General features: G+C 42.5%; 1 protein-coding gene across 6 annotated transcripts in view; it reads left to right on the top strand.

The window, feature by feature from the left end:
* KLC1 (kinesin light chain 1) overlaps positions 1 to 23,594 on the top strand; it is a 67,364-nt gene that overhangs the window by 22,797 nt on the left and 20,973 nt on the right. For all 6 annotated transcript variants that reach the window (XM_074996426.1, XM_074996428.1, XM_074996425.1 and 3 more), the window contains exons 3-12: positions 1,328 to 1,558; positions 3,598 to 3,676; positions 9,415 to 9,640; positions 10,223 to 10,310; positions 10,907 to 11,008; positions 11,967 to 12,140; positions 12,281 to 12,380; positions 13,308 to 13,357; positions 13,439 to 13,506; positions 14,600 to 14,708. In XM_074996426.1, the coding sequence (XP_074852527.1) occupies positions 1,328 to 1,558; positions 3,598 to 3,676; positions 9,415 to 9,640; positions 10,223 to 10,310; positions 10,907 to 11,008; positions 11,967 to 12,140; positions 12,281 to 12,380; positions 13,308 to 13,357; positions 13,439 to 13,506; positions 14,600 to 14,708 (1,227 nt within the window). The remainder of the gene's footprint in view (positions 1 to 1,327; positions 1,559 to 3,597; positions 3,677 to 9,414; positions 9,641 to 10,222; positions 10,311 to 10,906; positions 11,009 to 11,966; positions 12,141 to 12,280; positions 12,381 to 13,307; positions 13,358 to 13,438; positions 13,507 to 14,599; positions 14,709 to 23,594) is intronic.

The following is a 23,594-nucleotide window of genomic DNA, read 5'->3' as shown; positions in this document are numbered from 1 at the left end:
CTTTATGTTGGGTAACATTTGGAGGGCTTTCTTTGCAAAGGTTAGAAACTTAACGTATACATTAATATAGGAACTTGCATTCTGCAGAATGTGAATTTTTCATGGAAGCTGAATAATGTAATCAAGTAGGATTTAATGTTTGCATTTCATATTAAATGCAACCTTAGTGTTGCATTTATATGTTTTCTTGCATATGTCTTAGGTTATGTGAGACCTTTGTCCAGCTATGCCAGCAGGATAGGAGACTTGATATGATATAAATAGGCCACAACTTTATTTTAAATGTTTGGGAGTACTTAGCAGAAAAAATTGCAGTGTAGGTAACTCCATAATCATTTGCAGGGCATTGCTCTCTATCGTCCCTCTTTACCTATTTGGTACATGGCCAGCTTGCTTCCTACAACTATACTATGACCCCCTAGAATGAAAGTTAATGGGGCTATAGAGGTTGTTGCCTTGCCATACGTGTCATAGGATCTATGAAAACCTCTAATCATCATACCCTTGCCCGACAAAGTACCAATACTAGGCATCAACCCCAAGCTTAAATAATAAGTTGTAACATCATAGCCTAAATTTCCATTCCATATTTTTTCCCAAAGTTCCCAATTCACTATGGGGGAATGTGGAAGAAAGCCCACCTCATGTTGGCCAATCTGATATTGATGGTGGTGGGTTTGAGAAAGAAGTTTTTGTCCTTATCGAGACAGGAATGATTAGCATAATGAGCACAGTTGATCATAACAAAGCCTAATATTTCTAGCAACTTCCAAGTGTGGTGGAATGTGTGCAGCTCTGCCTGATTCAGGTGAAAGAGGGTTTTTCCTGCACCAGTATGGATATAATTTGTCCCCCTTTTCTTCTGGTCACTTCAGCAGGTAAGGCTCAATGTCCCTGTGCTGTTCTGGTATGAAGCTGCCATGGTAAGAGATTCTGTGTCTGTGTGTTGCCCTTATAGGGGCACAAACCATTTTCTTAGAAGACCAAAAACAGTCTGTACTACTTCAAAGACAGGGAGGTCATTCCTATCCATCAAAGTACAAATCTGTAAAAGCAGTTAAGGTAGCAAACTTCCAGAAGCTACTGTATGTTACCCTGTATTCCATGATTTCTTTTACTGATGTAAGAATTTCTTCAGATTAGCCTCATCTAAGCAGGTAGCAAAGGTTGGCAGTAGAGAGAAACCAAGAACCAGATGGAAATTTATGAAGGGGCCAGGTAAACATTGTTTTCACAAGTACAGTGGTATTTATGCAAGAAAAGCTTTACATGTTAAAACTAAAGGAATACATTGTACAGGAAAAATGTCTTATCTCATGCTTTTTAGGTAATGATGGCCTTGTCAAATCACTTAAATGCAGTGGAATCAGAGAAGCAGAAATTGCGTGCTCAGGTTCGCAGGCTATGCCAGGAAAACCAGTGGTTACGAGATGAACTAGCCAGTACCCAACAGAAATTACAGAAGAGTGAACAGTCTGTGGCTCAGTTGGAAGAAGAAAAGAAACACTTGGAATTCATGAATCAGTTAAAAAAATATGATGATGATATTTCTCCATCAGTAAGTAGATACGCGCTGAAAAGCACTGTGCATTACCCTTCATGTTTCCTTTTGTTAGTTTTTTCTAAAGCTGAGACTTTTGTTCTTACCAGTTGAAACAGGCATTTCTTATATAGGTTTTACTTTAAGTACATTAAGAGCTTGATTTCTTCATATATTTACGCTGTTCTAATCTTACATAGTTTATACTTTCACACATTGTAGAACTCCTTCCCAAAAATCTTCCTTGTTTCAGGAAGATATAATTTTATTCATGATAGAGTAACTACACTGTAGATTTAAGGAGTGGGGGGAAGTGACCTGTGTATAGTACAACACTTATACCCAGCTATACACTAGCTGAAAAGTTTACTTTTATAAATTACCTTCAGAACGCCATAAAATGTGAGTTCTAAATTCCACCAATAATGGGAAGATTGAGGATAATATGTGTAAGTTGTTGTAAAAGGAAACTGCATTATTTGGAGCTATCTGGAAGATGATTTTGATCTAGACAGTGGTCTCACTGTATTTTTATTATTTATATTAAAACTGGAGGTTCTAGTCAGGAAAGGGGCTCCATGGTGTTCGGGATAGCGTCTGAGTTTTCACAATCCTGCTTTTTACAATGTAAGAAGGCAAATGACGTATGAAGGGTGGGAAATTAGGAGTGCACACAAACATATACTGTTTTAATATACGTATGTATACCCTTGTAAAAGTGATTTTCTTACTTAATTTTAAATAAGTGCTTGGTAACTTGCCCCTCATTGGTTGATTTAGTGGTGTTATCACAGAAATAGCTCTCACCTTGTAAATTATTACATTCCCAGTGGTATCTGTATCTATTTCAATCGTTTTATTTTCTTGTAATCTATTACTGCAACAGTGTAGGAGTGGGAAAATGCATGTATTTAGACATGCTAACCAACTGCTAGACAAAACTTTTCTAGCACATTGACTAAACTTCACTTTATTCACAGGTAGTCATCTCCATGCAATTCAGGGAAATCTTAAAAGGCTAATATTTGTAATAATGGCCAATGGAGTCTATTTTTGAGTCTTGATACAAAATACCTTTCGTAAGAATCTAGGATAGTACCTCAGTTTAACAGGTTAGACGAGGAACTGTAATCTTTAGACAGGATAAAATATCCTGGCACTTCCTTGTTTTGCAGCAAAAAACTAGAAATTTGGCATATCTGTGGTGTAAGGTGGTCACATCCAAACGGTTTTGAAGCAGTAGCCAGCCTCTATAATGGCTACTTCTGTAGTGAACTAACCACACTATTCTGAAAATACTTTTATTGTTTAAGCCAACTATCCGCATTCAGCTGGCTTAAATAGCCACATATGGTTTATGGCTGGTGTGTTGTGCACCATGGGTGTAAAGTCAGTATTGCCCCCTTTCCTAACCTCACAAAAATCCAGTCACGTAAACCCAAGATATGCACAAGCTGAGTGCATGTATCTCGGGGTTCTACTGTATGTTTTAGTTTTGGATTTTTCTTGTTACTGTTGTTAATTCTGTGCACTTCACAGGGGTCTGAGGATTTGCTTGATAATGACTAACTTAGGATACAGGCAAAAATCTCCTCTCAGCCCCTATTTTATATTCAAAGGTGTCTGAGAACTCCCTCGCTTCTCACATGAACTAAAGGTGTGTATGTGCTGTGAATTTTACAGAGCGTAGGTTCAGACTCAAATGATAAATATTCCACAAATCTTTATGGTTCCTAGGATTTTTGTATTCAGTTTTGTTTCTAAATAACTTTGGAAATTGTGTTTAAAAAATTAAAAGAACTTTAAGAATGTGAAAAACTCAGAAGTTAGGAAGTGCCATAAATAAGGTTGCCATTGCAAGTTTAATTCAGATGTCTTATGCATATGCATTGAGATAGTGTTCCTAGTGTCACATGGGCCGTCTTCTGTACATATCTTTAATATTCTTTAAACATAGATTTTTTTATATATATTTATAAAATTAATCATATATTAATGTCTTCACTGTTTTTAGATTTAATAAGGTAACATTTTGATTTGGGGTGTGGTTTGTATAGGAAGACAAAGACACGGATTCGACCAAAGAACCTCTGGATGACCTTTTTCCCAATGATGATGACGACCAAGGGCAAGGAAGTAAGTGAACTTCGGGTTATATCATTACAATGTGTTTCTGCCGAACAGAAGCTCGGTTTTATCTTCACAGAAATAAACAGTTGTTAAATTCTAGTGTGTTCTGGTCTAGAAACTGCAACAAAGAGAGAGGCAGTTGCAGCTTTTGGAATTTATTGCATGCAAGGAATTATGATTAAATGAAGATAAACATGTTTCTCTGATGCACTCTTTTGTTGTGCAGCTGCATTCTGAATCGGTGTGAGTAGGGCAAGACTGCATTGTCAAAGCCAAAGAAAAGGATATGTGATGTTGGAGACATGAGATGAGGTCCACGAAGAGGGTTTTAGTTATGTGTGTTGATAGGCTATATATTAGAGCTGTTATGCAGGGAAAAAGATTGAGATTTAGACATAAAGGCTTCTGGATCTAGAAAGATCTGGCTCAATTGAAAAGTATGTTACAGGCCTGAATGACTGAATTATGGTGGTGTATGCAGTGTGGGAAAGAGTGAATGTTGTATTAGCGATATGTAGTTTGAGATAACTGCTCTATGTTCTTGAGTAGATATTAGAGAGGCTGAGACTTTAGTTGGGGCAGAAAGTGACAGATCTGCAGCAGAGTGGTGGATCTATGAGTCATGAGCTTAGAGACAGAGTTGAATTTGTAGATGAGATTGTCATGATACAAGATGAGAGGAATAACTGTGTGTGTGGCGGGGTTAGTACAAAACACTGGAATCTCCATAGCAAGTTGAAGGCTGGAGATTAGGAGGATCCCCTAAAGCTGTGCTGTCCAACCAGTTCTAAAGCAGTAGCCACTATAGTGCTATAGCAAACTAGTCACATTATTCTGAAAATATATTTGTAGTGTAAACCAACTAGCCACACTCAACCAGCTAAATAGCCACAAGTGGCTAGCATCTTGGATGCCACAGCTCTAAAAGAGTGGTAAGAGTAAGAGATGAACCAGATGAGGCTAGAGTTCCAGAAGCCAAGGAGATGCTTGGTTGATGGTTTCAAAAGCAACTGACACATCCAACAGGATACGGATTGGGTACCAGTTTACAGCTTTGGATAAGAATGTGTTGAAAGAGACTTTGACAAGTGCAGTTCCAGCTAAGTGTAAGCCACAGAAGCTGCATTGGAGTGGCTCTAGGATGGAATTCGAGGAATGGGAATTCCAGGTAGCAATTGTAAATAGCATATTCAATGAGCTTAGAGATGAAAAGGAGATGGATGAGTGAGGTGGAGGTTGGTTTTTTTTTTTTTAAAGGTAGTAGAGATTAACATTTGCTTGCATTGTAAGGGGAAAGGGCATCAGTTAAACAAAGAGTAAGGGAGGAGGTGAGTGCATATGAGGGAGTTCAGGAGGTGAGATGGGCAAGCAGAGGAGTCAGATGGGAAGAGCAAGTGAGAAACTTCTGCATCTGTGACAGGAGAGAGATATAACAGTTCTAGGAAAGGTGAAGGAAGGTCACGTTGTAATTTCAGTTTTCATGTGGAAGAAATTGGCTAGGTCCTGTGCTGAGAAGAGTAGGATTTGAGGAGTGAGTCAAAGGCTGCAAAATCTTGGCTAGGATTGCGTGCATAGGATTTAGATAAGTTGAAGAAGTAGAGTCGTTTAACTAGGACAATTTTGAAACTGGTGGAGAAACAGATTTATAGTGGAAGAAGTCAGTTTGGTCATAGCTTCTCTGGTGGAAGCTCTTGGCAGTGAGATCAGGAGCAGAAGTGCATGTTGCGGGGTAAGCCAGGGTTGGGAATTAGCAAGGGTGGCCTTGTGATGAAAGAGAGGGTCAAAAGAAGCAAGGGTGGAGGAGAGTGAAGCATGGAGATAATCAACAGCCATATAAATGGAAGAAAGAGGGAAGAAGGTGAGGAGGAGGTGGTGTGAGTGTACATGAGTTATTCAGTGCTGATTGACAGGACGGCATAGAAAAGACAAGTGATGATATAAGAAAGAGGGCTGATAGTTGATGCAAAAGGACACAGGCAGTGGTTACAGGAGAGAAATCAACAGTGTGGGATCAGAGATAGTAGAGCCTTTGGTGATGACCAGGTCCAAGTGAATGTCCATTTTGTGAATGACAGTCGAACCAGAGCTTCAAGTCAAATGAAGAGGTGAGGGTGAGGAAATGCATCGCTAAAGAGTTTGATGAATCAGTAACATGTCTCTCTCTCCTTATACTCTTGATTCATCTTTGGTGACCTGAAAGGAGGAGGACTGGAGCCTTCTAGGGTGCAGTGCTGGGATGATGTGGGTGGGTGGGGTATTTTCCTGGTGCTTGCAGTCCTTGGCAGTTCAGTTGAATTATTGATAGTTAGGATTTGTTTACTGAGATACTGAAGTTTTACAAAATGTAAAGCAGCAGAAGTGTGAGACTGGTTCTTAAAAATCTAAAACAGAATTTCTATGGAGATGCATTGGTGACAGTCAGCTGAATAAAGTTTCTCTTCAGATCCAGCCCTAGTGATATGTATGAAGGGGGACTTCGACAGAATAGTAGAGAAAATGTTTGGCTGAGGATCACTTTCCAGACCTCTTTGGAGTCAACATACGGGTAATGTGAATGCTGAATTGCAAAGCCATACCTACATCTATGTAGTCCACCCACCACTGGTTTAGTCAATTTGAAAGCAAAGTGGTGTCTAGGTGATTCTTATGACCACTTGTCGAAAGGTGTTTCTTCAGGCTGTGGTTTCATCCCTGGATTATTAACTAAGCTGTCGTCTTCCTTCTGTTTAGGCAGGATGTTGTTTGCTAGAGAGAGAAGGCAGGTCCACATTATAGATGTCTCAGTATAAACATGTGTCTCAGGGATGTGAAAAATCCACATACTTGAACAACATAGTTCTAATACACAGCACTATATTGACAGGAGAGCCTCTCCTGTTGAAGTAGCTACCACCTCTTGGGGATAGATTAACTCTGGTGTTGGGAAAAGCTCTCCTGTCTGCAGAGGAGCATCTTCATTACAGTGCTACAGTGGCACTTGTGCACCAATGCAGATGTAGTGCTGTACATGAAAACAAGCCCATACTCCTCTTGACTGCTAAGATGTAATTTGTTGAAGATACACCCCCTCCCAAAAAAGGGGGTGTAATTGGGGCTAGAAGACAAAGGTTTTTTTAATTACAAGAACATATAGCTAGTTTTATCCTGTGCAGCTTGTTTATCATTTTTTTGAAAGACAAACTAATCATAATTTTATTTTGCTTATTTGAGTTTTCTTAGAAATGGAGAAAGGAAAATATTAGCAGATAAAGCAGTTCTATATCTGCAGCCGGTGGAATGCTAGTAGCTCAGTCAGCACACAGCTCTGGTCTGACCTCCTCAGGGCCATACAAATGGCATTGGAGGTGTCCCGTAATGGTACATAGGTTGAAAAACACTGGAAGGGAGGGAAATGGATAGAAAAGGGGGAGGCTTAGAGTGTGTAGTATAATGGGCATGGAGAAGAGGATTGGGCAGCAGTTTGCAAATGTAACAGTTGTAGTTTGTTTTGGACCAAAAGGTTCCACTGACAGACCTCTGTTTTTCAGGGCTGGGAATGGGTGACAGGGAATGAATCATTTGATTACCTGCTCTGTTCATTCCCTCTGGGGAATGTGCCACTCTTAGAAGACAGAATACTAGGCTTGGTGGATCTTTGATCTGACTGCCAGCATGGCCTTTCTTATGACACTAGAATTTTCCAGGGCTGTGAAAGTGTGCCTTGTTTGGTAGGGTCAGAGGATCACAGAAAGCCAGGCTGTTGCTGCTGGGGCACTGGTTCTTTGTGTTCAGTTTCTGGAATCTGTGTGGTTCTGCGTAGGAGACCTTTATAGCCCTTAAGGAAACTTGTGTGGAGAGGAGGGGACAACAGACCGTTTCTTCCTGGTCTTGGAATGGAGAGGTGGCTGTCATGAGAATGGTGGCCTGGTGAGCAGATTTCATAAGAGTAGCAAACAAAATGTAGAGGCTGGCTGTGAACTCTTGCTTCCTTTTCCTGCTGCCACTATTGATGTGTCTTTTAGACCAGCATAGCTCTTTTATAGGCCATCAGGGAAAGGCTGAGGTGGGAAGGCATGTGTAAAAGAAGCTAATTATTGAGAGACTTTATAATCTTGGAGCAAGGGGCCAAGGGAGGAAAAGAGAAACTGGAAGGAATCGCTAGTGGTCATGAAATCCAGCCCTCTGCAATCATGATGGGACCAAGCACCACCTAGAGCAGTGGTTCCTAATCTTTTCACTATTGCAGACCGCCAGTTGCCTGCCCTAACGCATTTGCGGATCCCCAGTTATCCCCCAAACTGTTCATGGACCCCTATTGAAGCCAGTTCTAGCAGCTGTGTACGCTACATTCAATGAAAAAGGGAACCACAACATAGATTTTCAGACAATCAGTAATGTTATTGGAAGGTATTTAATTTAAAAATAATTGATTGTAATTTTGCAATTTATTTAAAACTTATTTTCTATGACTTGTATTTCTCTTCCTATTTTTTCCACGGACCTTCAGTAATACCTTTCTGGACCCCAGTTTGGGAACCACTGACCTACACCATCTCTGACAAGTGCTTATCTAACATCTTAAAAATGTCCAAGGATAGAGATTCCACAAGCTCCCCAGGCAATTTATACCAGTGGTTAACCACCCTGGAAGTTAGGAATTTTCCTAATGTCCAGTCAGAACCTCCCTTGTTGCAATTTAATCCCATTGCTTTTTGTCCTACCATCTAGAGGTTAAGGAGAATAAGTTTTCTCCCTTCTCCTAGTAACAGCCTTTTACATACTTAAAAGCTATTATGATGTTCCATCTTGGTCTTTGCTTTTCCAGACTAAACAAATCCAGCTATTTCAATCTTCCCTCATAGTTTGTTTTCAAGACCTTTAATTTTTGTTGCCCTTCTCTGTACTAACTGCTGTGGCTGGCTGGTTTTGCTTGCCTTCCTCTCCCCTTCCTCCTGGGAAACTTGGACCTTAGTAGATGTAACTGAATTTGGCCCTAAAATTGAAGCTTTGTAAGGCTGCTTCTGCACTTGCCCCCTCCCATCGGAGGGGGCATGGTAATGAGGCAATTCAAAGCAAGCTAATGAGGTACTAACTTGCTAATGAGGTGCTGAATATGCATAATGGCAGCTGTGGGAATTTTGAAGTGCAGACTTCAAATTGCAGATTGACATTTTAGATGTGGGCAGCTTCAAAATAAGGCGCCTCACTTCGACATTCCCTTACTCCCACCTAGTTTTGAGGCACTGTTTCTTTTTGAATGAGGTTTACCAATTTCAAAATAAGGCAACTGCTATTCTGAAATTATTTCGAAATAGTGGCTGCATTGTGTAGGTGCTAGGATTGTTATTTCAAAATAACTTTTGCTGTGCAGATTCAAAATAACTTTTAGCTGTGCTGACTTACTCTAAGATGCTACAGGAATGCTTGTTGTTTGTGAAGCTACAGGCTAATACGGCTACTCCTCTGAGTCCCTTTGCTTTTGTATTTCTAGATCAGTGAAAGAAGAAGTCAAAATAGTATTTTTCTTTGTGAATTCCCAGTTTTCCAAAAGTTTCAGGTGATTTGGATAGGTGGAGTAGACTGTATGTCAGTTGAAATACTGACAGAGAGAGGATCTGCATGTGTAAGAGTGCCTTATTTTACCATAATGTTTCAGAAGAGAAACACGGTTTAACACAATTATGTTAATTTTAGTGTCTAGTCTCTGAAGAGCAGCATGGATTTTTCTTTCAAAAAGGTTTCAAATCGGTTGCGTCTTTTTGCAGTCCAACAGCAGCACAGCAGTGCAGCAGCAGCTGCTCAGCAAGGTGGCTATGAGATTCCAGCAAGATTGAGGACTCTTCATAATTTGGTTATCCAGTATGCTTCCCAAGGTAGATATGAGGTTGCTGTGCCCCTCTGTAAACAAGCACTTGAAGATCTGGAGAAGACTTCAGGTCATGATCATCCTGATGTTGCCACTATGCTAAACATACTTGCTTTGGTGTACAGGTTGGTATTCTGATGTACATATTTGAATTCTCCATTAAGTAAACTTTTTCCTTGAAGCTGGCTAGAGACCTTAGTGCTGGAACTGCTATAAAAATGCTTTTAACAATTTAGTAGGTTCTGAATTTTTTTATTTGTAGTGGTATCACATGGGCGCTTGATCTGGGGTGCTCTGTCATGTTACAGTACACCAGGGTCTAGATGGGTTCCTGAATATCCTTCTGTTCCTCAGCTTTTGGAACACGCTTATTCATTTTGAAACTTAACTATCCATCCATTCTAAATCATTGAGAAGACAGCAACGACAATCACGTCACAGGTTATGCTAGTGCTTTTCCAAATTGGATGGCAGTATTTACATATGCAGATTGGTTTTGGTGGGGACTGAAAATGAATTACTTTTAGTTGTAAGTTTTTACACTTGAAAGAGAGTCTGCTTTTGAACCCATCTCTTCTGTACTATTTCCAGCCATAACACTGAAGTCAGTTCTTTCTTTTGCAGTTCATTATCTTAAAAGATATTGGAATGGTACATCCTTTTTGTGAAATGGAGTCAAGTGCTAATTATAGTTTTCTAAAATTTAGGGACCAGAACAAATACAAAGATGCAGCAAACCTCCTGAATGATGCCTTGGCTATACGTGAAAAGACTTTGGGCAAAGATCATCCAGCGGTCTGTATATCTGATTGTTCCATACTTTTTAGTTGTGTTTTTCACCAACATTTTTTTTTCCTTTTTCTGCCCAACTTATTCTAATAATAAACTCAACAGGAACATTTAAGATCTGGCTTGTCACTAAACAGGACAGGTAGGAGGCCACAATATAATATTCTGCATTTTTAAATATTTACTATGTCTTTGAGCATTTTATCTATTTAAAACTAGTCCACCCTAAAATTACTCTGCTGCCACATTTGATTGTGAATCAAGTTGTTTGGTCTGTATGTGGAAAAATTAGCTTCTGGAGAAATATTTCAGTTAGCTTATTTTAAACAATTCAGTTGCTGAATTCATGTACTTTTCATGTATTTCTGATTTGTTTTACTGCCTCTGTTTAAAATAAAAAGATAATTCCAATCAAGCTGTTTATGCTCAATTCAATTTTAAAATGTGAAGTGGTGATGTATTGTTTCATATAGGGTCTTCACTGTACCTAGAGGATATGAATATAGCAGTACAATATCAATGTATTTGAACAAATTCATTCTTTCACCAAGTATTCTTTTCAGCAGGTTTCATATGTTTAATGTTTGTCTGCTTATTGACAGGTGGCAGCTACTCTAAACAATCTTGCAGTGCTGTATGGTAAACGAGGAAAGTACAAGGAGGCAGAACCTTTGTGTAAGAGAGCTTTGGAGATCAGAGAAAAGGTAAGAGCTAGAAACTGTCGTCTTTGAAACAAGAGTTTGGATTTCAGAGCAGTTTGACATTGAATTGCAGAATATCCTGCCTCTTCCCATGAGTGGCGTTCACCCCTTCTCCCCACCTTAGCTTGAATGCCATAAAAAAGCTATTTGCAGTTCTACAGAATTCCTGGGAGGGCAGGGAAGGCCTTGCTGAGCACGGGACTCTGGTTTTCCCAAGAGTGCTCCACCCCCAGAGCACCATGGGAATGTTGGACAACAGATATTGCTGCCCAAAGGAAGTCCCAATTACAGCGGTCCAATCTGATTAGTAATCAGAGAATAATTAAATGTACTTATTTAGTGAAAATATCTACTGCGGCTTCCTCAGTTTCAGATTGACTAATCATCAACAAAACAACATAATTACTGACCAAATGTGCCTGATCCAATATAAGCTAGAAGAAAGAATATTTATTTTGTACGAAACTGAAAGATATCCGAAAACTTAATGGATTATATTCATGCAAAGCACTTCTTGGAAGCAGTACTGAAATGGGTATTTAGAAAACATCACTGTCTCCTAATGCATTATACTTTTAACCTGTAAAATTTCAGTTTAACTTTGAATCTTGATGGAATGTACAAAAGAATCTTCTAAAATTTGCTATAAATGGGAAGTGTCTAAATTTCTTGGTTTGCTCAACTGAGACCTTATTGACCGTGTCAGCCAAGAGCAATCTGTGCTTAGTAAATGGGTCCCTCTTCCACTCTCAAACAAAAGTATGGGATTAATAATGAAAAAAGTGACTCAGTCTTAACTGTAGAAAATTATGATCAGTGTAAACTGCTAAAATAAAAGAATGGGGTCTGATTTTGAAATTTGGATGAAAAAAGTTGTGGAAGAGCATTTTAAGATCATGCTTCTTTGAAACCTACTACAATAAATGGGGAATGTTTTAATGTGTGGTACCTTCATTTCCAGGTCCTGGGGAAGGATCACCCAGATGTTGCCAAACAGTTAAATAACCTGGCCTTACTGTGTCAGAACCAGGGTAAATACGAAGAGGTGGAGTACTACTATCAAAGGGCACTTGAGATCTACCAAACTAAATTAGGACCAGATGATCCAAATGTGGCAAAAACAAAGAATAATTTGGTAAGATTGTAGCATGAAGTAACAATAGCAAAATACAAGCTATGTTTTTTTTTCCTGAGGTACTATAATAATGCTTTTTTAGTCAATAAATGTTTAATTACATATACATTTCTATACTGATATCTTTAAATTATTTTTAGGCATCCTGCTATCTGAAACAAGGAAAATTTAAGCAAGCAGAAACTTTATACAAAGAGATCCTTACTCGTGCACATGAAAGGGAATTTGGCTCTGTAGATGGTAAGGAACTTGGTGTTCAACTAAGAAGTAGGATTTGTCTCTTTTAGAATTCTGTTTTGAGACTTAAAGTTGTGAGTATTTGAGGGAGATTAAAAGGAAGGAAATTTTAGACTTCATTGACGTATAGAGCAAAATGTATCCTGAGGAAAGACTTCAATTACAGCATTAAAATTAATAAAAACAAGGATTTTATTTTCCAAGTAAGTGAGACTTGGCATATCTATTTAACATACTGCTTTTTTTAAGCAAGCTGCTTTTGGATGTTCTGTACCACCACAAACTCTCGTGTCTAAGAACTAGTATACACACAGGAATATGTTTGTCATTCTCTTCTAGTCAATGACTATAATGGCTCAGTATAGGATTTTAGATGACTTGGAAAAATAATGGTTAAATGCTTGAGTTCATTTGCCAGAGCAATTAAAGAATGCAGGAAAACTTATCCTCTTCGTAAATCGGGCAGGCTGTAAATTTAACAAGTAGAAGTCAGCAGTCTGTTTGTTGAACACATTTCCAAAGCAACTAATTGTAATGCAATATTTTCATTTTAATAAGACGTTTACCTGTGCAACATTCAGCAGCTGTCACAGTAAAAGAAAGAAATGCATGTATTCAAGCGAATGACTAAGCTCTTGTCCGTATGTACTATTACCAGCTTGGTTGCATCAAAGTGTTTTAGAAATATACATGTTAGCAATTCTTAATACTGACTTTTAGGTAGCTTTTCTCATCTGCAGCCAGTTAAAGGCAGGCACGCCTGTTTTGTTAATCTGTTTAATCTTTCTGTGATGTGTCAAAAATGCTAATTGTGCTGCCAGAACCATTATTTGTTGAACTTCAGCTTTCTTCAAAAAGCGAAAATCAACTTGAATATTCATGTACTTCTTTCACAGCTATTGTAAAATATTTATTTTGTATTTTCACTAGATGAAAATAAACCCATCTGGATGCATGCTGAGGAGAGAGAAGAATGCAAAGTAGGAACATGATTGGATAATTGTTTTCAGAACTTCTGTTGTTAGTTAGATTTATTTTTAACATGTTGATTTTCAATTTAGGGAAAGCAAAAAGATGGCTCCTCTTTTGGAGAGTATGGTGGTTGGTACAAGGCTTGCAAAGTTGATAGGTAGGTATAATAATTAATACATTTTAACTATAGAACATATGACATCCAGACATGATTTAAAAATCATATGTAAAAATAAAATCCTATATCTGTGCTACTAATATTAAAATTAATACTTAAAAAGTCCATGGCCTTTAAATTTTGAGCTTAAAACTGTTGTACTCTGTGTACATCATCCAAATCTTTAGCTCAAAATAGTTGACATCGTTAATAGTAAGAATTATTTCTGTATTCATCTTAGCATTTAGTTGGAGATGTAGTAATACATATGAGAGCTTTAAAATTTAATAAAACTGTTGCTGGATCTAGTAAACTTATTTGTTCAGTCATTTGAACTCTATCTGGAGGAGAATGGGTCAATCAGCTATTGGATAACATAAATCAGTAATTTTTTTAGTATCCTAAATTTCTCATGCTTGTATGTGTCTGGTTCTTCAATGCTGTGCTACAGAGGTAATCGTGGCATGCTATTTAAAAAGCAGCAATCTTAGTGCTTTTAGGTTTCTGCTCAAATGCTGTTGGAACAAAACCTTGCCATGAGTTTTGACTCTGTTTAAGACCTGGTGTATTTTTGAATCTGCTTTTTGGGGGGGTAGTGGGGAAGGATGGGAGACACAATTCTTAGAGAAATACATAGTGGAATTTGAAATCTTTTCCCTCAGTGTCATTTACGTTTGGGTGAGGTACAAAGAAATTGAAAATAGCTCCAGCTAGAGGCTGAGAGAGGAATTTTTCATCTCAGTCAAGTGTCTAATCTTCATCACAACCGCCACCACTGATATTGGCATGAGTTGACCATCTTTTCTGGTTGTTTGACTGTATTTTGTAGACTGAAAGACACTCTTGCTGCTAGAGGTCTAGTTGTTTTTCACATCACATTGCTCCAGAGGATAATTGTATCTGTTTTTAGGGCTATTCACACACCACTTTTTTGAGAATCATAATTGCATTTGAAAGGTATTTTTAATGTCTTATGTTTAATATTAGTTTAAAAGATGATTCACTGATATTGCTACTGATGGTATCTAAGCTTTTATGTCATTTTTGAGTCTTAAGGAAATTAAGGATAATTTCAGTATATTTTTTTAAACAGTCCAACCGTGACAACTACCTTAAAGAACCTGGGAGCACTTTACAAACGTCAAGGCAAGTTTGAAGCTGCCGAAACATTAGAAGAGGCAGCAATGAGATCCCGTAAGCAGGCAAGTATGAAAATTCCCCATTGCTCTTTGTCATGCTGTTTTGTGGTTTGTTTTCCTCACAGTCTCGCCTTCCATTCAATTTTTATTGTGCATGTCTGATGTATTAGTGTTAAACAGATGGCAGTTTTTTAGAGATGTATTGTTGTATATATTTGCCAGTTTACTTTGTATTATATTAACTAAAAACACCCTTGGTTTTTGTGTGAATTAAAAATATATATGCACCATGTTAAGCCTTAGTAAACTGGCTAATGTCTATGTTCATGATGATATCAGTAAGTGGCTATATTTTAAGAGTTCTGAGGTACACAGCAGAATGGGGACACTTCCTGGTGTGGAGTGGGTGGTGTGTATGTAGCTGGGAGTGACAGAAGCAGTGGGCTCAGACAGCTGTTCTCAGCAGGAACAGTGTAAGGGGTTGCACAGCAGCCAGGAGTTGAATATTAAGGGGTAAAGTAGAGGGGTGGGTGTCATGGACTATGGTGGACCCATAGCTTGGAAGCATTTCTGAGAAAGCCCATATTACAGAAGAGGTCAAGAGAGAGAGGTAACTGAGACAGTAGCTGTTCTCCTTGGCTGGTGTGCTGTGGGTACCCATTCCTGTTTGTCTTTTTTCACTACTGAGGTAGAAGTGCTGGACTCCTGGAGGAGATTATGCTTTAATTGTCATCTCTTTAATGGTGCAATGAAGTCTTCTGAGATTTTCATTTCTTATTGTGTAAATTAAAACAGTAACATTTTACTGGATTAAATGAGGTTGCATATATTGCATTCTGTCAGATCTAGAAGTACAACCTGGAATTGCATCTCTCGTGACTTTAAGCTACATTTATGCCTTCTGGGTTGTGGTCTGCCTTAAGAACTGATGCCCCTGGAATAGGTTAAAGCAGCTTTGTGGCTTCTCTAATTGACGGCAGCTTGTTGGCTCATAGTCCAGAATTGCAGAGTACTGCAGACACTTACCCTAACATTCTTCTTCCTGCCCCAGCACACTCCTACACAGAGGTCTGCAAGGTTTGGCAGTATATGGCCATGTATCATGGTTTTGTGCTCCTGTTGTGCTGGGGGACTTCACACTGCTTTTTTTAGAATGATTGTGCCAAATTTATTAAGTTTTTCTGAAGTTGTAACCCCTATACAACCCCTTCCTTCCAAGCTAACAATAATATCGGTAGGCTTTCGATTCCTGATTTCTCTGTGCTGTCTGAAGGAGTTTAATAAGCCACTGACAAAGTCAGATCTCTATGTAGTGACTGATCCACATAGAGGATTACAGCATGTTGGTGAAATCATTTAGCTGGCACTTTTAGATCAAGTACTAGAGGTCTCTGTAGGTGATTCAGAGGTCTTGGTGTTTCAATTTAGTTAATGGCCCAGACAGGGCATCTTTCTGGCTCCACTTGATGGAAATGTTGTTTGAACTTCAGTATACCTTTTCTTTATTTAAAAACAAATACCCTTAAAATGTTAGTTACAAAGTACAAGTACTCAAAATTAAGACATGTCCAAATGTCTTCTGTGTGATTTAGCTTCCTTGTGTCTGTATGTTATAATAACCTGTGATCATACACTATTTGACCCCTACTTCCTTCACTGTGAATGAGACAGCTGTAAGAAAAGAAAGTTTGTTCCCTTGTGACTAATGTACTGAGATGGGGTCTTGTTCCTGGCTAAGCAACAAATATCACTTTAATGCTGGGTACCATCATCATAGTGCATACATACCATAGCTTACAAATTTACTTTTGGCACTTCCTGACGTTCTCTTAGCAACTTCAATATTTTTAGTGTAGCTTTTATATCTAATATATTTTATTTCTTTGATAAACCTTTTTAAAAAATTCAGAAATAACTGGTATGTCCTTTATCACAGGGGTAGGCAAAATACAGCCTCTGGGCCAGATCCAGCCTGCTACGCTACCAGATTTGGCACTCCACCATCCCATGGCAGGACCTTTGAGCAGGCTACCTACTGTGCCCCTGCACACTCTTCAAAGTGTTTGGGTGTGGTGGCCACATGTCCCGGAGTGTGTGTGTCACACACTCCCTTGGCTGCCCCCAGCACCATCTTTCACCTCCCTTGGCTGGCTAGGGGGAGCTGCTGCCTGGACCATTCTGTGGTGCAGGCAACATGCAGAGGGTCCCCCCTGCCAGGGACATGCAGTGCATAGAAACAGCACATGGCCCCTGCAGCCAGCCTCTTTGAGTGGGGGGCTGTAGGCAGGAAGCCTGCCTGAAGGTCCAGCTGGGCTGCTAGATGCTGGACAGAGCCTGCATCTGGTACCCACCCCTTCAGTACGCCAGCCCTCTGTACCACCTTCACTCCTGCCCCACCTCACAACCAGCATTTCCTCTAATTTTTTTTCATCCATGTGCAGAATACATTTAATGTGTGTAAAAGTATGTGCAGATGAGTAACACCAGTAGAAACACATGCGGCCAGCTGTGGATGTTCTGCTAATCAGCCTGGCAGCAATTGAATCTTCTCTGGGAGGACACCCAAGTGCTCATCTTACAGGAAGTACTTGTCACAATGCAAACCCTCTGCACCTTTGCTCATGCACCATACCCTCCCAGGCTCTGCACTCCAATCTCCTGACCTAGGTCACAGACCTAGCCCCTGCACCCTCACCCCAGTTCACAGGCCCTTTCCAGACACTTCCCCCCCCAACCCCCAGCCTACACCTCTTCTCCATGTTAGCATTCTCTCTCCTTCTTCGAGTGGTCCCTGTGGGTGCTCCACAGTAGGTGTCGGGCTCGCCCCGGCGCCGCAGATCGGAAATGGCTAGCAGTGTCCGTTGGGTCGTGCATGCGCCGATGCGCGCTGCTCCCTTGCGTGCTTTCAGTCACGTGCGCGATCTGGTCCCCGCCAGTTCCTTCTCAACAGCCAGTGGCTGCAGACGGAATTCGCTCCGGCTCCAACGCCTGAGACAAAAAAAAAACAAAACTGTTGTTAATAGTTATTAGTTGTTACTTGTTAGTTGTTTTATGACTGTTGAAACCATTTTGTGCTATATACAATTTAAAAAAAAAAAAAAAAGAGGAACAAAGGGGAGAAGAGCGGACAGAGGTGGCTGCCTTAGGCGGTCCGCTACCCCGAAGGCCGTGAACGTTATCTGGTTACAGACCTCATTAGCTGCTAAGTACCCTATTAACATTTAAAGACTTACAAGCCTCGGCAGAGATGTCTTCGCAGGGTTTTAAGAAGTGAGAGTCATGCCGCGAGACCATGCCTGCCTCAGACGGGCATAGCGAGTGCATTCGTTGTCTTGGGGAGACCCATGTTACTCAGAAGTGTTCTCACTGCGCTAACCTTACAGCCAGGGCCAGGAAGGACAGGGAAATGAGATTAAAAATGATCTTATTTGATAAGGCCCTCCAACCCGAACCACCGGAGAAGCCCCAGAAAGAGGGGCCCTTGGGGTCGCACGAGAGGAAGGCAGCTTCCCTAACCTCCTCTGTGCAAAAGAAAAGGAAGCTCTCCCCAGCTCGATCCTTGCCAGTAACACCAGTGAGCAGGACGAGCGGAACGCAGGGCCCTGACCCCCTGGCCGCTCATAGCGGGGATACAACAGCACACAGGACTGTGCCTGGGCCTCCGACTGCTCAGCATTTGGCACTGAGGGCGCCGCAGGCGTCAACGCAGCAAGTGCCGGAATCGGCGGAGCCAACTCACGCGGCACCGACCCTTGTGGCACCCATGGCACTGGAGGAGGGGCACCCGGCAAGGGGCCAAACGGTGCCGGAGGAAGCTACCTGCGCGGCACTGCTCATAGCGGCACCGAGCGTGGCACCGACAGTGGCGCCGAGGTCCCCGGCACCGGAGGGGGCGTCGCCTGCTCCACAGGGGCAGGGGAAGGCAAAGGCCAAAAGCCGGCACTGCAGTCCGGCTCCGGACGTCATTGCGCCGCCCCCCCCCTCCCCCCCCGAGATACACACACTGCGCTGGGCAGCCACTCCAATGGCCTGCTTCAGACCTCCCTCCCCGTTCCTCCAGCCACCGTCGCCTTGGCTCAGACAACCCTCACCATTTTCCAGCATGGACCCTTATGAATACTATCTCAGATCATCTCTGCCATTATCAACGTCGTCACGGAGATCACGCTCTTCCAGACACCATATGTACACATTCCTCTCGTGGTCCAGATCTCCATCATCGGGCCCTTGCCCGTGTTGTCGTGGCCGTCCTTATCATGCTGAACACCGGCATCGGGGGTCCAGATTCAGGGGCAGATCCCTGCCAACACCCCCTCATACAATCTCGCTCTGTGAGAGGGATGCAGCTTTCCCAGACAGACATTGGTCCAGAGTCCCGGGACCTTCCTTCACAATCCACAAAAGAGCAGGTATATCAGCAAACTCAAGAATCAGAGGAGTTAGAGGAGGTATATCATAGCGGCGCCTCCTCGTCCTCCCCAGATGAGGCGGGTGTCGCGGGGGACATCTCCCCCCCCCCAGACGACCTTAAGCAATTCCAGGAGCTGTTCAAGAGAGTAGCATTCACACAGGACATTCAAATAGCGGAGGTGCAGGAGAAACATCGTAAACTCCTGAAGAATCTGAGACCCCTGGCTTCATCCAAAAATCGCCATTCCGCTAGACGAAGCCATTATGGAATCAGCCACCAACATATGGCAGATTCTGGCCTCCATCCCACCTACAAATAAAAGGGCTGTGAGCCGATGCCCAGGTGCCAGCTAAAGGTCCGGTGGGGCAAAGGGGGTGATGCCGCACCAGCAGCTACGCTAAGCAGCCAGGGCAGGCTGGGTTCTTTGGTTTGCGTTTAGTTCAGGTACAGCAGCAAGATGAAGATTACACTTATTAGAGGCTTTTAACAATTACTTTTTATTTATACAAAGACAGTTTAACTAAGACAAATGATTAAAGTACAAGAATTTGTGAATTTGTGTTAATAACTTTAGCAGCAGTTAATAGGAAAACTGCTGGCAGCGATTTTACAACAGAAGTGGCTGCCGCGTGTAAAAGGGTTTTTTAAACTGACCGCTCGATTTTATGAATGAAACCAGGATGGCTGCCGAGTGAGTGACAGGATAATGATTTTTCTTGCGGTTACTAATGTTTACAGAAGGTAATTGCTGACCGCAGTTTGCCAATTAAGGTAAGGACCACCTGTGGTTTGACAGACAAGATAATGATTTTCTACAGTTATATGTAAAAGAGAGTGGCCGATCGCAGTTTTCTAATAGATCAAAGGGGGTAAGCGTGTTTTAAAGATAAGGGCTTCCCTCGGTTTGATTGACAAGGTAATGGTTTTTAGCAGTTTGTAGCCAAAAACAGTTAGTACCTGCGGTTTTTAAAGGGGAAACAACACAATTTAACTTAAGAAAAGTTTTAGACAAACTAGCTAGCTTAAACTAATACAATTAATGTGTACACAAGAAAGGCACGTTGCAGGTGTGATTTTCACCCCTGCCTCTTAGACCTGGTGGAACCAGAGTCTTTCCCTCAATTCCTATAGGAAAGAAGTGTAATACAGGTGTAATTCTTACCCCTGCCTCATAGATCCAGTGTGACCCAGAATCTTTCTCTCAATCCCTTGGGAAGAACTAGATACAAACCAGGTGTCCCCAGTCTCGGGAGTCAATACCGGACCTGGCCAGCAGGTGTAGGTGATTGGAGTTCACAGGGGGTGGGCTGCCAAACCCCTCTTTATACCCCTTTAGTCATGTAGGCTTCTTCCTGGTCTCAAGTGGCCAATTGGGGAGGAATGTGTTTGAACCCCAGGTTTCCCAGGGAAGGTGCAAGGCTCAATTTGCACCTGTGAATTGTGGACAATTGGGCACCTTGGAGGTGATGGGCAGAGGTTCCCCGTTTTTCCTGGGGCAGTGATCAGGCGTGTCAATCACCGATATCAGCCAGAAGGGCGGCCATTAGCTAGCCCATTTACTGTCTGGTTTCTGTGTATGGTAGAGAGGCTGGGTGAGAGAGCACACGTGCGTTCCCAGGGTATCAAAGGCTGCCTGTCTCCCTGTGGCTCTCTCTCTCTGTCTCTCCCAGTGGCGGGGGGAGAAAAAAAAAGGCCAAATGGGGGGTTCATGTCTGGCTACAAGGGCGGATAAGAAATACTTTGTTCCAGCCAAAGGAATGGAATTCCTGTTTAGACACCCCAATATAAATCAGGAGGGTCAGACAAAGATGCGAGGAAATTAGACCTGTTTGGCAAAAAGGTCTATTCGTCCTCCTACCTTATTACTAAGAATGGCAAACTATGCGGCACACCTGTCAAACCACAATTTCGACAATTACTCCAGACTGACCCCTCTTATGGACTTCCTCCCAGAGGACAAGAAACCAGTGCTGAAGGCGATCGTCCAGGAGGGCTACGCAGCCTCACAAACAGGAGTTCAGATCGCCCTGGATGTGGCGGACACAGCGGCACGCTCAACAGCCACAGGAGTGGTAATGCGCAGGGAATCCTGGCTCCAGACATCCGGCATTCCCAGAGATCTACAAACAAAAATTGTGGACCTTCCATTTGAAAAGCAAAAGTTATTTGCAGAATCAGCTGACTCGGTCCTACACTCCAGCAAGGACTCGAGGGCCACACTTAGGACCTTGGGTATATATACCGTCCCATACAGGAGGAAAAGGTTCTAACCCCAGCAAAGGCGCTACGCCTATCAACTGCAGCGTGCACAATATCAACGAAGCTACGACCACGGGCGCCACCAACTGCAGCAGCAGTATAGGGCCCCCAGGCGACATCCCCAACAAAGTCACGCAACCTCGGGGCAAGCCCTAAGACAGCAAGTTTGACGGGTATGTCGAGGACTGCGTTATCAAGACCGTCTCTCAATGCCACTCTCAACACATGTTCCATCATCTCCTCAAACCATTTTATTCTCAATGGCAAAACATCACGACAGACAAATGGGTACTGGAAATCATAGCCACGGGTTACACGATCCCTTCCAGTCACTCCCGCCACCGAAACCTCCCACCCAGTCCTCTCACGAGCCTTTCTCACGAGACCAGGCTGAAACAGGAGGTAGATCATCTCATGTTTATAGGGGCGGTGGAGAGAGTACTGGCACAATTCCAAAGAAAAGGTTTCTACTCACAATACTTACAGAGAAGAAAACAGGAGGCTGGAGGCCAATTTTGGACTTACAGGCCCTCAACCGGTATTTGGGTAAACAGCGCTTCAGGATGACTACAATTGCCTCCATAATTATAGCACTGGACGATGGAGACTGGTTTGCAGCCCTCGACGTACAGGACGCTTATTTTCATATAACGATCCACCCGGCACACAGATGTTTCTTCAGCTTCATAGTCAGCGAGGAGCATTTTCAATACAGAATTCTTCCGTTTGGTCTCTCTCCGGCGCCCAGAGTTTTTACCAAAACCCTGGCGGTAGTATCACCATACCTACACAGGCAGGGTGTGTTCACTTTTCCATATCTGGACGGCTGCCTACTAAAAGGGGTCTCGAAAGCAGAGGTCCTACACATGATACATGTCACCGTGAACACATTCACCTCATTGGGCCTGGTTATCAACCTTGCAAAGTCAAAGACCAAGCCCACACAAGATAGAGAATTCATAGGGGACGCATAGACTCTATTACATCAAGAGTATACCTACTCGATGCCCGTTTCCGCACCATCAGATCCCTAGTACAAGTTACGATGTACAGCCCCACAGTGCCAATCCTAACATGTCTGCAACTGTTGAGGCACATGGCGGCCGCCATGTTTGTGGTACAGAACGCCAGGCTACATATGCGAAGCCTGCAGCATTGGTTGGCGAGCGTTTACAGACCAATAGTCCATACCATCCACAGGGTAGTATCGCCCACAACGGAGGTGCGAAAATTGCTGGCATGGTGGGCAGATCCCAAGAACTTGCTAGTAGGGGTGTCCTTCCACCAGCCACAAATCGCGATTTTTCTTACAACAGACGCCTCCCACATAGGATGGGGAGCGCACATTGGCAGCAAAGTAACCCAAGGACTATGGTCCCCCGCGGAACAGACACTGCACATAAACATACTAGAGCTCAGAGCAGTGGTCAATGCGTGCAGACGCTTTTGCAAATACCTGCACGGCAAAGTCGTTGGGATCAATACCGACAACACCTCCACCATGTTTTACATCAATCAACAAGGAGGGGCCCGATCCTGAGCGTTATGCGCAGAAGCAGTCCGGTTGTGGAACTGGTGCATTGCCAACAAGATAACACTGAAAGCCTCATACTTACCCGGTGTCCACAACGTGAAGGCGGACCAACTAAGGAGATGCTTTGCGTTCATGCACGAGTGGCAGATCCGCTCCGACCTGCTCTGACACGTATTTCACAAATGGGGGTTTCCCCAAGTCGATTTGTTTGCCACCCAACACAACAAGAAATGCCCTCAGTACTGCTCCAGAGCAGGCATAGGACGGGGGTCCTTGGTGGACGCCTTCATGATCTCATGGAAGGGCCCTCTACTCTATGTGTTCACTCTCGCAACACTCATCCACAAGGTTCTAGAGAAAGCCAGAAGGGAACGAGCACGCATGATACTCATAGTCCCAACCTGGGACCGACAACAATGGTTTCCCCTGCTTCTGCGCATGTCATGCTGCCCACCACTCCCCCTACAGGTAGTGCCGGACCTACACACGCAGGCTCAGGGGTCCATAGTGCACCCACATCCTCAGGGGCTCCGCCTACAGGCATGGCTAATCCATGGCTCGGCGCCTTAGAGAGCACATGTTTGGAGGGAATGAAACAAGTCTTGGAGTGCAGTCGAAGGACCTCCACCAGAAGGACTTACGAGCAGAAATGGACGTGATTTACCTCCTGGTGCTCTTCCAAGCAGTTAGCTCCTCTGGACGTCCCTATAACTGTAATTCTAGACTACCTGCTGGAGCTGAAACG

This window comes from Carettochelys insculpta, chromosome 6 (assembly GCF_033958435.1).
Source record: "Carettochelys insculpta isolate YL-2023 chromosome 6, ASM3395843v1, whole genome shotgun sequence".
NCBI lineage: Eukaryota > Metazoa > Chordata > Testudines > Carettochelyidae > Carettochelys > Carettochelys insculpta.
The sequence above is the reverse complement of the archived record's forward strand: the minus strand, read 5'-3'. Positions and strand labels throughout refer to the sequence as shown.